The sequence below is a fragment of the Hoplias malabaricus genome, chromosome Y (assembly GCF_029633855.1).
Source record: "Hoplias malabaricus isolate fHopMal1 chromosome Y, fHopMal1.hap1, whole genome shotgun sequence".
Lineage (NCBI taxonomy): Eukaryota > Metazoa > Chordata > Actinopteri > Characiformes > Erythrinidae > Hoplias > Hoplias malabaricus.
Window position 1 is genome coordinate 39309103 of NC_089820.1, and position 13223 is coordinate 39322325.

At 41.1% G+C, this 13223-nt stretch overlaps 1 protein-coding gene and 1 long non-coding RNA gene across 2 annotated transcripts in view; one reads left to right on the plus strand and one right to left on the minus strand.

The window, feature by feature from the left end:
* The window catches only part of LOC136677721 (calpain-2 catalytic subunit-like), a 28741-nt gene extending 15576 nt beyond the window's left edge, over nucleotides 1-13165 (plus strand). Inside the window, exons 15-21 of the mRNA XM_066655319.1 lie at nucleotides 459-516; nucleotides 617-681; nucleotides 1656-1724; nucleotides 2179-2257; nucleotides 11985-12101; nucleotides 12272-12330; nucleotides 12433-13165. Coding sequence (XP_066511416.1) covers nucleotides 459-516; nucleotides 617-681; nucleotides 1656-1724; nucleotides 2179-2257; nucleotides 11985-12101; nucleotides 12272-12330; nucleotides 12433-12456 — 471 coding nt within the window. The 3' untranslated portion in view covers nucleotides 12457-13165. The remainder of the gene's footprint in view (nucleotides 1-458; nucleotides 517-616; nucleotides 682-1655; nucleotides 1725-2178; nucleotides 2258-11984; nucleotides 12102-12271; nucleotides 12331-12432) is intronic.
* Nucleotides 8862-10328, minus strand: LOC136677722 (uncharacterized). Its single transcript, XR_010796415.1, has 3 exons — nucleotides 10064-10328; nucleotides 9738-9841; nucleotides 8862-9580 (listed from the first exon to the last, which is right to left on the minus strand). It is a non-coding gene; the product is annotated as an uncharacterized lncRNA (long non-coding RNA).
* Nucleotides 13166-13223: the final 58 nt, after the last annotated feature.

The window sequence follows — 13223 nt, forward strand, 5'->3', positions numbered from 1 at the left end:
AAACCGACTGGACTTAACTGCACTGAACAGGACACTTTACTCACTTTTGCACAGCTGTACAGAAGTTCTATTTCTGTGACTTCTACAACAATATATAATATAACCTACCTTAGGAATATTTGGAAACATTTATATTCATACTCATATCTGTACAGTATAGATTTTATATTGTCTAATTTATGTCTTAACGCTCTTTTTTTTGTATTCTTTAGTCTATTTATTGTTTATTGTACCTCTTTTAGAGTTATGTTTGTTAACAGTCTGTGTACGTGTTACATGTCATACATGTGTTGCTGTCACCAAGACAAATTCCTAGTATGTTTAACATACCTGGCGAAATAAAGAGATTCTGATTCGGATTGTTAACAGTGTAATCTTTTGTGTTATCTGAAATTAATTTATGTCTTAATTAGTTTATATTAATTAATTTAATGAAATTATTTACCTCTCCCTTCCAGGATATGCTAATCTCTGCTTCAGAACTCAAAACAATTTTAAACAAAATTATTGCAAAACGTACGTATGCTCTTTTTGTTCTTGTTATATAAAATCAGAGCTTTGAAGTGTCCAGGCCTATTTCCTGATTGCTGGCTTTTTTTAATCTTTATTTCTTTAGGAACTGACATTAAAACAGATGGCTTCTCATTGGACACCTGTCGGACCATGGTCAACCTCATGGATGTATCCTTCTTGCTTTTCTTGAACATTTTCCACTTATTTACAATTGCTGTAAACCTGGATGAATACAGATTGTTATATCGTTGCTAGGGTAAGGGTTAGGGCTATTTTTTTGTTTACTAAATCATATGAACACATTAGCTGCCATTCACAATTTGTGAAAATGTAATGATGAATGGCCTTGGAATTACGTTTTAAAAGTTTGCTTCGAATAGACTATTATACATTGACTTTCACTATAAGCTAAGAAATTTTTTTCTCCTGCTATAAAGTTACTATTTTGGAGATACATATTTTTTTGTTGGACAGTGACAGTATAGTTCAGTGTTAGATTTAAAATAAACCTTAACTTGACTGTCAACTCAGTCGACTCAAAATATATTTATTTGAGAAAAAATTGTGTAACTTAATTTAAAATAAAAGCACATAATTCATTGCATAATTTTTGTCAGAATTATAATTTTTGCCTCAAATGTTCTTTATCCTAGTTCCTGCATACCTCTACAACAAGGTATTTTAGTATTGAGAAGTATTCATCTCTCTGTACTTTACCAGTGTGTAGACTGGCTCTACACTCTAAGTTACAGTTATCTTACTACTGTACTTTAATATAATAATACTTTTCCATTTTAAATGGCAATTTGAAAAAATATTAAAGTATATATATATATAATAAAAAAGAGAGAAAGAAAACACATGTTCCAGCTTGCTGTGCTTTGTAATTGTGTAATTGAATGGTACATACAATGAAGTGTAAATTTTTCATTTAAAGTGATAATATTTGTTTTTTACTATTATCTTTAATATTTCTATGACAACTATCTACTATCTAAATTTATTGAAATACCTGTTCCTGTCTCAAGTCTAGGTCATCCAAAAACTAGCAGTAGTTAGAGCACTTAAATAACCTGCTGGGAGCACAATTAACACACAAAGTTTAGTAGTATTCTAGAATGAGTCCCTTAATTGACACTCAGGACAGTGGTGATGGAAAGTTGGGCCTGGGAGAGTTTGCTACGCTGTGGAAGAAAATACAGAAATACTTGGTAAGTGACAAGAAGTTTCATTTAGACATCATCTTATCTAAACTAATGTAACAAGCACAAACATCATATCAGCTCTCCATATGAATATGGAGTATTTAGTGACCATTTTGTAAATCAGTACATTCATTGAATTTAGGAATACGTTAAGCTCTTGGTATCATTTTGGCAGAATATTGTCTAAAATGAGCATAAGATTTTACCACATTTAAATCTGAATTATTTGTTATTTATAATGTTTTTGTGATGTTGGGTTACTGTTCTAATATTTTATTCAGTGCCTTTTAATTCTCATTAGTTTTATATGCAAGTATTATTTACAAAAAATTATTTCAAACATTCAGACTGAAAACCCTCTTGGTGACATACTGAGTTTAAGAACTGCTGCTCTTTAGTGCACTTTAAGATTACAAAGAATTATTGGTTGTAATTATTTCTTATTTATTTTCTGTTACAGGACATCTACAAACGCAACGACATGGATAATTCTGGGACTATCAGCAGTCCAGAGCTTCGTCTAGCCCTGAAGGAAGTAGGTGAGTCAAGTCATGGAGGTAACACAGTGTACATGCAGCTTTCAATTGCATATTTGAAAGTGTGCCAGGGTTAGCTCTTCTCTGGGGGGGGGCTACTATGTTATGGTGGGCGGTGTACCACACCCCAGACGCCCAAGGCTAACACTGTGCACGACCACGATATCAATACATCGACTACGCCACCCCTATATTATGGGAAAGGGGACCCCTTGCTAGGCCACTCAACCGAATGAGTGTGAGGGCCAGACAATAACACACGTGTATCACTCAGGATGCCAAGTATCAATACAAATTTTATTTCAGTTAATTAAAACAGGTACTAAAACACTGTAGATACTCTTAAAAGGCTGTATGGGGTTTAAGCTGATACATATAGACAACAAGTAACATATCACAGACCAATAAGATGTGGCCAAGGAAGTGCCCAACCCACAGAGCCCTTTGAATTGCACACTAGGCATGCAGTCAATAACACCACCACCCATAAACCCATATGCTATCACCATGGTACCCCAATTTTAAGTGACATACCCGAGTAAAAGACACTGCTGTTGTCAATATGATTGATAGACCAACGTTCTGTTGACACAAAATGTCTCAGTAGGCGGCAGTCAAGCAACACGAACGCCTCCGACCTGCATGATACATAGACACTAATAAAACAGATGAACAACGGTAGGGAGCACAATAAACCTAAGTGGCATACAAGCGGCATTAGCCCAGCACCCGTTAGCCGCTGCTAATGTCACTGCGCACCGAAGTAGTCACATTCACCCACAGCTTAAGAAACTCTCACCGGATAGGCCCCATTTCCCAACAGCTGCATTCAGCGTGAGCAATAATAACCAGCGACCTACCGTTGATTCAGCTACCTGCGCTTCTCTAGTTCTCAAGCGGTTGGCTCCAGGCACCAGCACACGTACACAGACCAAGTTCTCCTAGTAGCGGCTGCAACGCACCAGACAACTCCCGCCGTCCCGTCGTTTAGACAATGTGGAAGTGAACTAACTTTTATCTTCCCCTAGGGATCACATGCTCCCTACCTGGGTTCCACCCACTCTATAATGGGTGTGTCCCTATAAGACCACTACTTGTCTTTAAAAGCTGCAAGAGTCCATGTTTTTCTATACAGAACTATTAGGCATTTAGCCATGCCACATTCACCCCCTCTTTCAAGGTTCACCGTCCCGGTGAAAATAAACCCAATAGCGTAATGGTTATTGCCAAGATCGAAAAGAAATAGGAGCAAAATTCGATGTAGCTGAGTTCAGAACAGCAGCACGGGGGAGGTGGAGCGGATTTGAATGTTGTCCGGCCGTACTGCGAGAAGAGCGTCTAACCACTGGCGTAGGTTGCTCGACTTGCTTTTCTGGGCTACCACCCGCAGCAGCAACCAGAGATAAACTCTCACTGTCTGTAGACTCATGATCACTTAAGACCTGACCCAAACTCTGCCCCAGAGGAGTCTCGACATCGGCTGTACCTTGACCCATGCCAGCCCTAGGTCTCACACAAACCACTACTCCAACAGGACCACTCTCCTCCTCAAGCTCTTCATTGACACTCTCCTGAGGTGACAAAGCCACAGGTATCTGAGCCCCTTCTCCATCTGAGACTGGCTTCATCTCTGATCTATGAATGGTTTTACAGCACCCCTCTCTTCCTACTTGTCTGATCTTATACAGTGTTCCCACTGTGTCCAAGCATTCCAAAACCTCAAAGGTAGTTGAACTCCACACATCCTGAATCTTAGATCTACCTGGAAAGTGATTTCTGCAGCGAACCAAAGTACCTGTAGGCAGTATTGGTAGTACCGTATTATGTTCTCGCCTACGGTAGGCTGCCGCTGACTCTAAATGCTCCCTCGTAGTAGCATAAACTTCAGACAGATGTTTTCTATGTTGACCCACCCATTCGGAAGGATCTAGATTCTCTACCCCATCTTCCACCATGCTTCCCAACAACCGATAAATTGGTAACTAAGGTTTTTGTCCAAACAACAGCTCATAAGGGGAATAATGTGTGGACTGATGTATTGTAGTGTTATAAGCAAACAAAAGATGAGGTAAAAACTGAGGCCATTTGCGTTTCTTTTCAGGTGGCAGTGTACGAAGAAGATCATGCAATGTTCGATTAAAACGCTCACACTGTCCATTGCCTTCAGGATGATAGGGTGTAGTCCGGCTCTTCTCAATACCATAAATCCTACAAAGACATTTCAAAAGTTCCCCCTCAAAGTTACGCCCCTGATCAGAATGGATTCTTTTTGGTACGCCATACACAAAAAACCACTTCTCTGTAAGGACTTGTGCCACAGTACTGGCTTTCTGGTTGGGCACTGCGTAGGCCTGGGTAAATTTTGAGAACACATCAGTGAGAACTAACACATTTTCCTGTCCATTACTTGCCTTCTCTAGCACAGTAAAATCTATAGCAAGAATTTCCAGTGGCCTAGTGGCTAACAAACTACCCATGAAGGTCCGTACTTTGGGTTGCGTCACTTTAGCGACTGTACACCGTGCACACTCTGTACACCATTTTTTTATGTCCCGCCACATGTTTGGCCAGTAACACCATTGTCTCACGAGATCCGTAGTGTGCTCCACCCCCTGGTGGCCATGATGGTCATGAAGAGCCATCAACACTTCAGTCCGCAATGCCTTAGGTAAAATCAGCTGAAACACCGTATGCCTGGTTGGAGGCAACTGTACTGCTCTATAGAAAACTCCCTCCTTTTCCACAATTCTTGGCCACTGCCTAACCAGTTCCCTAACCCCTTCTTTCTCACCCTTCAACTCTTTTACCGTAGGTATCTGCCCTCTCCTCCAATAGCCCACAAACACTGCCACAGTAGGGTCAGCAGCTTGCAAGACCTGCAGGTCTGCCAGACTACGTGATGGGATAGCATCCACTGCCGAGGATAAGGCCACCTGGGGCCCTAATGTTGTCCTATTTATAGCCAAAGAAACGTCAGAGGGAACCGTAATCCCCCCTACACCTACTGAAGGCTGATCATCAGTGGTAGGCAACCGAGAAAGGGCGTCAGCATTACCATTAACAGTACCAGGCCGATACTTGATCTCATAATTAAACAGTGCCAACTGAGATGCCCAACGCTGTTCCACCGCACCCAACTTCGCGGATTGCAGATAGCTTAAGGGATTATTGTCAGTGTACACAGTGAACTCAGCACCTAGCAAATACTCCCTGAACTTCTCTGTCAAGGCCCATTTAAGGGCTAACAGTTCAAGTTTCATTGCACTGTAATTTGACATATTTCGCTCACTAGGACGCAATCCTCGACTGGCAAACGCAATAGGACATCGCTGTCCCCCCTGATCTTGGGACAGCACTGCTCCCAACCCTGCATGGCTAGCATCAATCTCCACCACAAAAGGGCTTGTAAAATCAGCATATCCTAATACAGGTGCACTCACCAGACAATCTTTTAGGGTCTGAAAACTTAACTCACATGCCTCATCCCAGTGTGACGTTACTGTGCCAAGCAACCTTGGCTTGGGCTGTCTCTTGGAGCCCTGAAGAGCTCCCACCAGTCTATGAAGGGGTGCAGCCAACTTGGCAAAGCCCTCCACAAAACGCCTATAGTAGGAGGCAAACCCTAAAAAGGATCTCAACTCTTTAACAGACGTGGGACGTTTCCAATCAGCAATCACTCGAATTTTCTCTGGGTCTGTTTCAACTCCTGACGCTGATATCACATGTCCCAGGTAATTAACCCTAGTTGAAAAAAAATTACATTTTTTCAATTTGAGCTTCAAATTGTGTTGTTTAAGACGGCCCAGCACCATATCTAGTCACTGAAGATGTTGTCGGAAATCTTGTGAAAAGATAACAATGTCATCTAGATACAACAAGAGTGTGTGAAAGCTCTGGTCTCCAAATATTCGCTCCATCAGGCGTTGGAAAGTACTAGGTGCATTACATAGACCGAATGGCATCCGATTAAACTCAAACAATCCAAAAGGTGTACAAAAAGCAGTCTTTTCCCTATCCTCCTCCACTACAGGTACCTGATTATACCCACTCGCCAAGTCTAAAGTGCTGAACCACTTAACCCCACTCAGAGCATCTAAGGACTCTTTTATTCTGGGCAAAGGAAAGGCATCTTTGCGAGTCTTGGCATTGAGCTGGCGGTAGTCGACACACAGGCGAATTGACCCATCCTTTTTCTGCACCACTACTATTGGAGAAGCATAAGGGCTAGAACTAGGACGCACCACCTGGTTTTCTACAAGTTCCTGAATGTGAGCTTTCACCAAGTCATATTGTGAAGGAGGTAGACGCCGATATCTCTGCCTCACTGGAACTGAATCCAGTAAAGGGATTGTATGCTGAACTAATGTAGTGCAACCCAGATCTCCCTCATATTCAGTAAAAACACTCTGATACTTTCTCAGCAATACTTGAGCCTCCTGCTGTTCTTGAGCAGATAAGGATGGCCAGGCAAGTTGAGAGAAGTCAATACCAGAATCATATTCTGCTTGCATAGACTGGACGGTAGCTACATGACACCGGTCATCCCTATGGACTTGCATTACCCCTGGAGTAGACAAAAGCTGAACAACATGCAGTTCCCCCAGTACCGTCTTGGGCTGAAGCCACTGATCTTGATCACCCACATTTACAACAGGCACCTGCAAAACCCCTTTTCCCACTGACACAAATGCAGAAGTGATAAGATCATCACATGACAACTGGCCATCTGCAAAAGACACGGGCTCCAACAATCCAGCTGAGACCACAGAACCGTAGACATCATGGTATGAGGCTGAAATAAACGTCATGGCACCTGCCGGCACCCGAACCGCAGGACCCCGTTGGACCCGAACCAAACCAACCCTACCATCTTGCTCAATACGCTTTAACTTTTGACATTCAACAAAAGCCTGCTGCCAGACTTTACCTTTCCTGCTGGACATCTGGAACCTTAAAAAGAGCCTGTCCATGTTGTAAAAACAATTCCTTATAGCATTGCCCAATAATGTTCATGCCTACCAGACCTGGAATTTCCCTTTTGGAAAGTTTTTGGTAGGCTTCCGGAACACTCTTGGTAACTAAAATACCCATTTTCGGTAGAACTTTGCCCAAAAGATGAACATCAACTTCCACATATCCCACATAAGGTATCTCTAAGCCATTTGCAGCCTTTAACTGAAGCCATGAGCAGGACTGTAAGGATGATTGAAGTCGCTGGGATAAATGTTCTTCAAAAAATTCTTGAGTTATAGTACTCACCATGGAACCGGTGTCCAACAAGCAGGTTATTGTCACACCCCCAACAATAATCTCTACTGTGGGGCAGTTCCCAATCAACTGTGCAACATTAGATGGATTCGAGCCCACAACCCCCCCTCCTGACACTTAGGCTAGTGTGTCGGGGGGCATTAGTTTTCCTGCTGCGTACCAGAACGGCTTGAAGCCACTCCGACATCAGGACCCCCCTCTAAAGGTGTTCTACAAAGGCGAACAATATGCCCCGGCAGATTACATCGCAAACAGATCACTCTGCCCTCTGCCTGAAACCTACCCCTAGAACCACGAGTAAGTGGCCCACCCCTAGACTGGGTGCCAAGAGGAGTCATCTCCAAACGCTTCATTACTACTTCCAATTCAATTCAAACAACAATTCAAACTACTTCCATTAAAGACAGTAGAGCATGAGAATAAGCTCTTAGAGACTCCCCTTCACGCTGTCGCCGCTGAAAGAACTGATTCTGTAAACTAATACAAGACTGAGCACAACCATAAACGCTGGTAAGAATGCTAAAAATTCTCTCTGGATCATCCCTTTCACCTATTAGACGGAATTTAACCTCTGTACGAGCTTCACCATCCAATAGGTCAAATACAGTCAAGGCATGTTCAGAGCAAGAACCAGGACGTAACGCCAAAAACCTGCGCACCTCTTCAATCCAATCTTCAACGGCAAGAGAGTTACTAGACACCTCTCCTGAAAACCTAGGACATTTCCTTTCTCTCGGCACATATATCAATCTCTCAATTACGCCACTAGCAGTGACTGGATCCTCCGGAGCATCCCCTTGAATGGGAGGCTGTGCAGATGAACTTCCTCCTACTGGAGTAGCAACTGCAGCTGCCACTGTCCTCTGTGTCATCTCCTCTCTAAGCCTAGTATTTTCTACACGAAGCTGCTGCACCAAATCAGTAAGAGCCCTCAACTGCTCTGCCACATCATCAGCCATTTCAATAATTAAGGAAGAGAAAACAAAAGAAAAAAAAATGTATAATGTAAAACACTATCCACAAATCAAAAGGGCAATAATTATACTGGTTCCAATCCTGTCCAGTAGAATCACTGTTTCCTCCGGAATATTGCAATGGTCCAGATGATGATTTCAGCAGCAGTATCCCACTGCTGACCACTGTCTTCTCTCCACCCCTATACCATACACACTGAGCCACTGTAATAAAACTATCACTTACATCCAATTAGATACACGGTGAAATTGACATACGGCACAACTAATTGTTATCCTGCCGACTACGCCAAATGTGCCAGGGTTAGCTCTTCTCTGGGGGGGGGGGGCTACTATGTTATGGTGGGCGGTGTACCACACCCCAGACGCCCAAGGCTAACACTGTGCACGACCACGATATCAATACATCGACTACGCCACCCCTATATTATGGGAAAGGGGACCCCTTGCTAGGCCACTCAACCGAATGAGTGTGAGGGCCAGACAATAACACACGTGTATCACTCAGGATGCCAAGTATCAATACAAATTTTATTTCAGTTAATTAAAACAGGTACTAAAACACTGTAGATACTCTTAAAAGGCTGTATGGGGTTTAAGCTGATACATATAGACAACAAGTAACATATCACAGACCAATAAGATGTGGCCAAGGAAGTGCCCAACCCACAGAGCCCTTTGAATTGCACACTAGGCATGCAGTCAATAACACCACCACACAAAACCAATACCACGGTCACCAAAAGCAAGATGACAGCACCACAATAAACCACCTCCAAAAAGAGCACAACCAGAGCACCTGGGGTGACCCACCCCTTGACCACAAAACAAAGAAAGAAAACTAAAAACAACAAGAAGCACCTTCCTGGGTGCAACTACATAAAAACGGCCTATGATATGCTATCATAAAACGTTACAGCTAGCAGCATTAAGGCCTAAACCCCAAGACAGTATTAATAAAACCTTTTAATGTGTAAAATAGTAACAAGTGGCTCAGCTAAAACAATGTCGACATATGTAAAAAACAAAATACACAGGGGAGAGAAAAACAGTGGCCCGCAGCACTTCTGGCTGCAGCCCCACTCTATAAAAGAAATAACAAAACATCATACAGTATATTAAAATACACAATCACAAACATATCCAACAGTATCAGTACGTCACCATATCAATAAACCCACACGTTCATGCATATAAACCCATGTGCTATCACCATGGTACCCCAATTTTAAGTGACATACCCGAGTAAAAGACACTGCTGTTGTCAATATGATTGATAGACCAACGTTCTGTTGACACAAAATGTCTCAGTAGGCGGCAGTCAAGCAACACGAACGCCTCCGACCTGCATGATACATAGACACTAATAAAACAGATGAACAACGGTAGGGAGCACAATAAACCTAAGTGGCATACAAGCGGCATTAGCCCAGCACCCGTTAGCCGCTGCTAATGTCACTGCGCACCGAAGTAGTCACATTCACCCACAGCTTAAGAAACTCTCACCGGATAGGCCCCATTTCCCAACAGCTGCATTCAGCGTGAGCAATAATAACCAGCGACCTACCGTTGATTCAGCTACCTGCGCTTCTCTAGTTCTCAAGCGATTGGCTCCAGGCACCAGCACACGTACACAGACCAAGTTCTCCTAGTAGCGGCTGCAACGCACCAGACAACTCCCGCCGTCCCGTCGTTTAGACAATGTGGAATGTTTTTCTATACAGAACTATTAGGCATTTAGCCATGCCACAAAAGTTTCATATTTATTAAAACAAATGGTTTACTTGTACAAAATATTGTTTTTTCCCTACATTTCTAGTGGTGTATTGCTATATAAGACTGAAAAATAGAAAATCTATCACTTATTTCTTTCAATTTTTTTTTATTTTGAAGATTATTTGTTGGAGTCACAGCATAAACAAATGACAAAAGTTATTAGCTGGTCACTCATCAGGACTGAAATTGTTACCCTTTAATAAGTTGATGATTAAGGGACCATTTTAAAGTTGTTGGACCTGGACTGTGTAAGTAACAATTAAAACACAATGCTGACAGGATGTAATTTGACTGGAACAATTTGCCTTTTTTTTCTATGCTTAGTTGATGATGTTAGAACACAGCACATGTCCATCAACACTGTATAAAACAACATGCCGAAATAAAACTGAAATAAAAACTGAAATAAAACAACATGCACTCAGAGGTTTCTTGGTTCTACCATGTGTTCTGTCACTATATAATTAATATAAAAGCTTTCTATGTTGGAGGTCTTTTTCAGTAACTTTTGGGACTTGTGTTGGGAGGAGGGATGCCAACTCGGTGAACAAAAGACTTGTGTATACTTTTATACAATCAATAAAAATTATTTTGTATTTTCTTCTTAATTATAATCAAATGTTGTTATTTTGATTACCCTACATGACCTCTGTTTACAAACACGCCATTCTTCATTTTCTGGAGTTGACTCTCTGCTTCTGAGAGAGCTGAGCAGAAAAGCAAAGCTCTCGATTTACCGTTCAATCTACGTCCCAACCCTCACCTATGGTCACGAGCTTTGGCTAGTGACCAAAAGTACGATATCGCAGGTACAAGTGGCTGAAATGAGTTTTCTCCGCAGGGTGTCTGGACTCTCCCTTAGAGACAGGGTTAGAGCTCAGACATCAGGAGTGACTCGGGGTGGAGCCACTGCTCCTCCACGTCGAGAGGAGCCAGTTGAGGTGGTTCGGGCATCTGGGTTTCTTTGCTCAGACTGCTTCCCCCGCGACCCGTACTCGGATAAGCGGTGGATAATGGATGGATGGATGGATGGACTCTCTGCTTCTGCTGTTGTAGTTGATTGTTGGAGTTGGAATCAAGTTGTTGGACTTGATTTTAACCAAGATTGCACCAACAGTATAGATAACTCAAGCATAACTGTTCACTAGGAGAAGTGCACACTCGCTGTAGTCTCAGGAAAGTCAAGAAAATACTTTGGGATCCATCACACCCAGGACGTGTACTGTTTGAACACCTGCCTTGCAGACATTTCAGATCCATAAACACTAGAACTAACAGATTTAGGAACAGTTTCTATCATTCAGCCATCACTATGCTGAATGCTGCTGGTTAGGTTAACCTAGCTGCAATACAATACAGTTTCATATTTACAATACAGCTTTAAGTCAACACTGATTATTTTCTTTATCTATTTTATATCCTAGTTCTAAATTGATTAATTATGTTTTATATTGCACTGGAAAATTGCATCTCAAATTTTTTGAACAATGTTCCAGTTGTTACAGTGACAATAAAGATACTTCTTCTGAAACCGTCCCACATGAAGTTTACTTATGCCGTCAAAATAGGTTCTAAATTTCTGAAAACCAAAAAAAAAAACAGAATTCATAACTAATGAATTACATTTTGTAATTGAGAAAACTCTCGTTTGAATGTTTCATTAAATACCACAGATGTACCATAGGTTTAAGTTTATTTATCTGTCCCTGAAGGATTCAGCCTGAATGATACCATCTTCCAGCTGCTGGTGGCTCGCTACGCAGATCCAGACCTCACTGTCCAGTTTGATGATTTTGTAGCCTGCTTCATGCGTCTAGAGATGATGTTCCGTGAGTAGAACCCTCATTCAGTGTCTCTCAGCAGAATAAAAAAATATGAAGTAATAAAAAAATCACTGAGCAGCAGTAGATTTGAGTTGCATTTCAGTTTGTCTTTGTCTGGAAAATTTCACTTTACCTGAAATACCTTTTTATTTCTCCCTCTCAACTTCTCAATCCAGGAATGTTTAAAAAGGTTGATGCACACAACACTGGCTTCATTGAGCTGGACATGAATCATGTGAGTTACAGAATTTTATTCACTGATTTTTTACAGTTTTGAAATTCAGTCTTCCTCGTACGAAAAACTGTCTCTCACTTTTTCTTTTTCGTACTTTTTCAGTGGCTGTACTTATCTATGGTCTAAATGATGTCCTCCAGAACACAGTGGACAAGTTAAGACATGATTATCACAAATTCTCAATTGCTTAAACATGTTTTTTGCATTTATATTTTTATATCAGTGAACTCACTGCCATTTGAGAGTTGAAAATTGATACCTCAGTATTTGGCTGTAGTTTAATGCAAGAGATTTGTGTGAAAGCAAAAGTGAAACTACAGTGAAACTACATTTATACTGTAACAAGTTTGAAATAGAAACTGTATGAAAGTTTGTATTCGATTTGCTGATTTTAACTGTTGATTTTTTAAATATATTATTCTGATGAATTAAAAAAAACAAGGGAGATTTTAGTTGGAACATGTGCAATGGTGAGAAGGACTAATAATAAATCTTAATAAATGTCTATTATTTGGAGATTGCCTCAAAGGCATAATATGATGGGAGTCCTTTTGTAGGTGCTACGGATTGAGGGTCTAAGATTTTGTTTATGAGGAACTCTATTAACATTTCTGATATTGACCACTTGTACCTCCTCTGTCTCTGTTTTCTTCTGAATTAAGTTTGCATGTATATTTGTTTGTTTGTTTTTTATTGGTGTGCGAGGTGGGGTAACTGAGTAAATTGTTGCTTTTCAGAGGGATGTGACAGATAGCCTTTATTTCCTTTAACCACTATGCCCTGTTATGCTATATTCACATACTTTGGTATAAGTACCATTAAACTTTAATTTTCAACTGATATTTGACTGATTTTTTTCTCATGAGATTTGAACATAGGATAAGTTAAGTGGT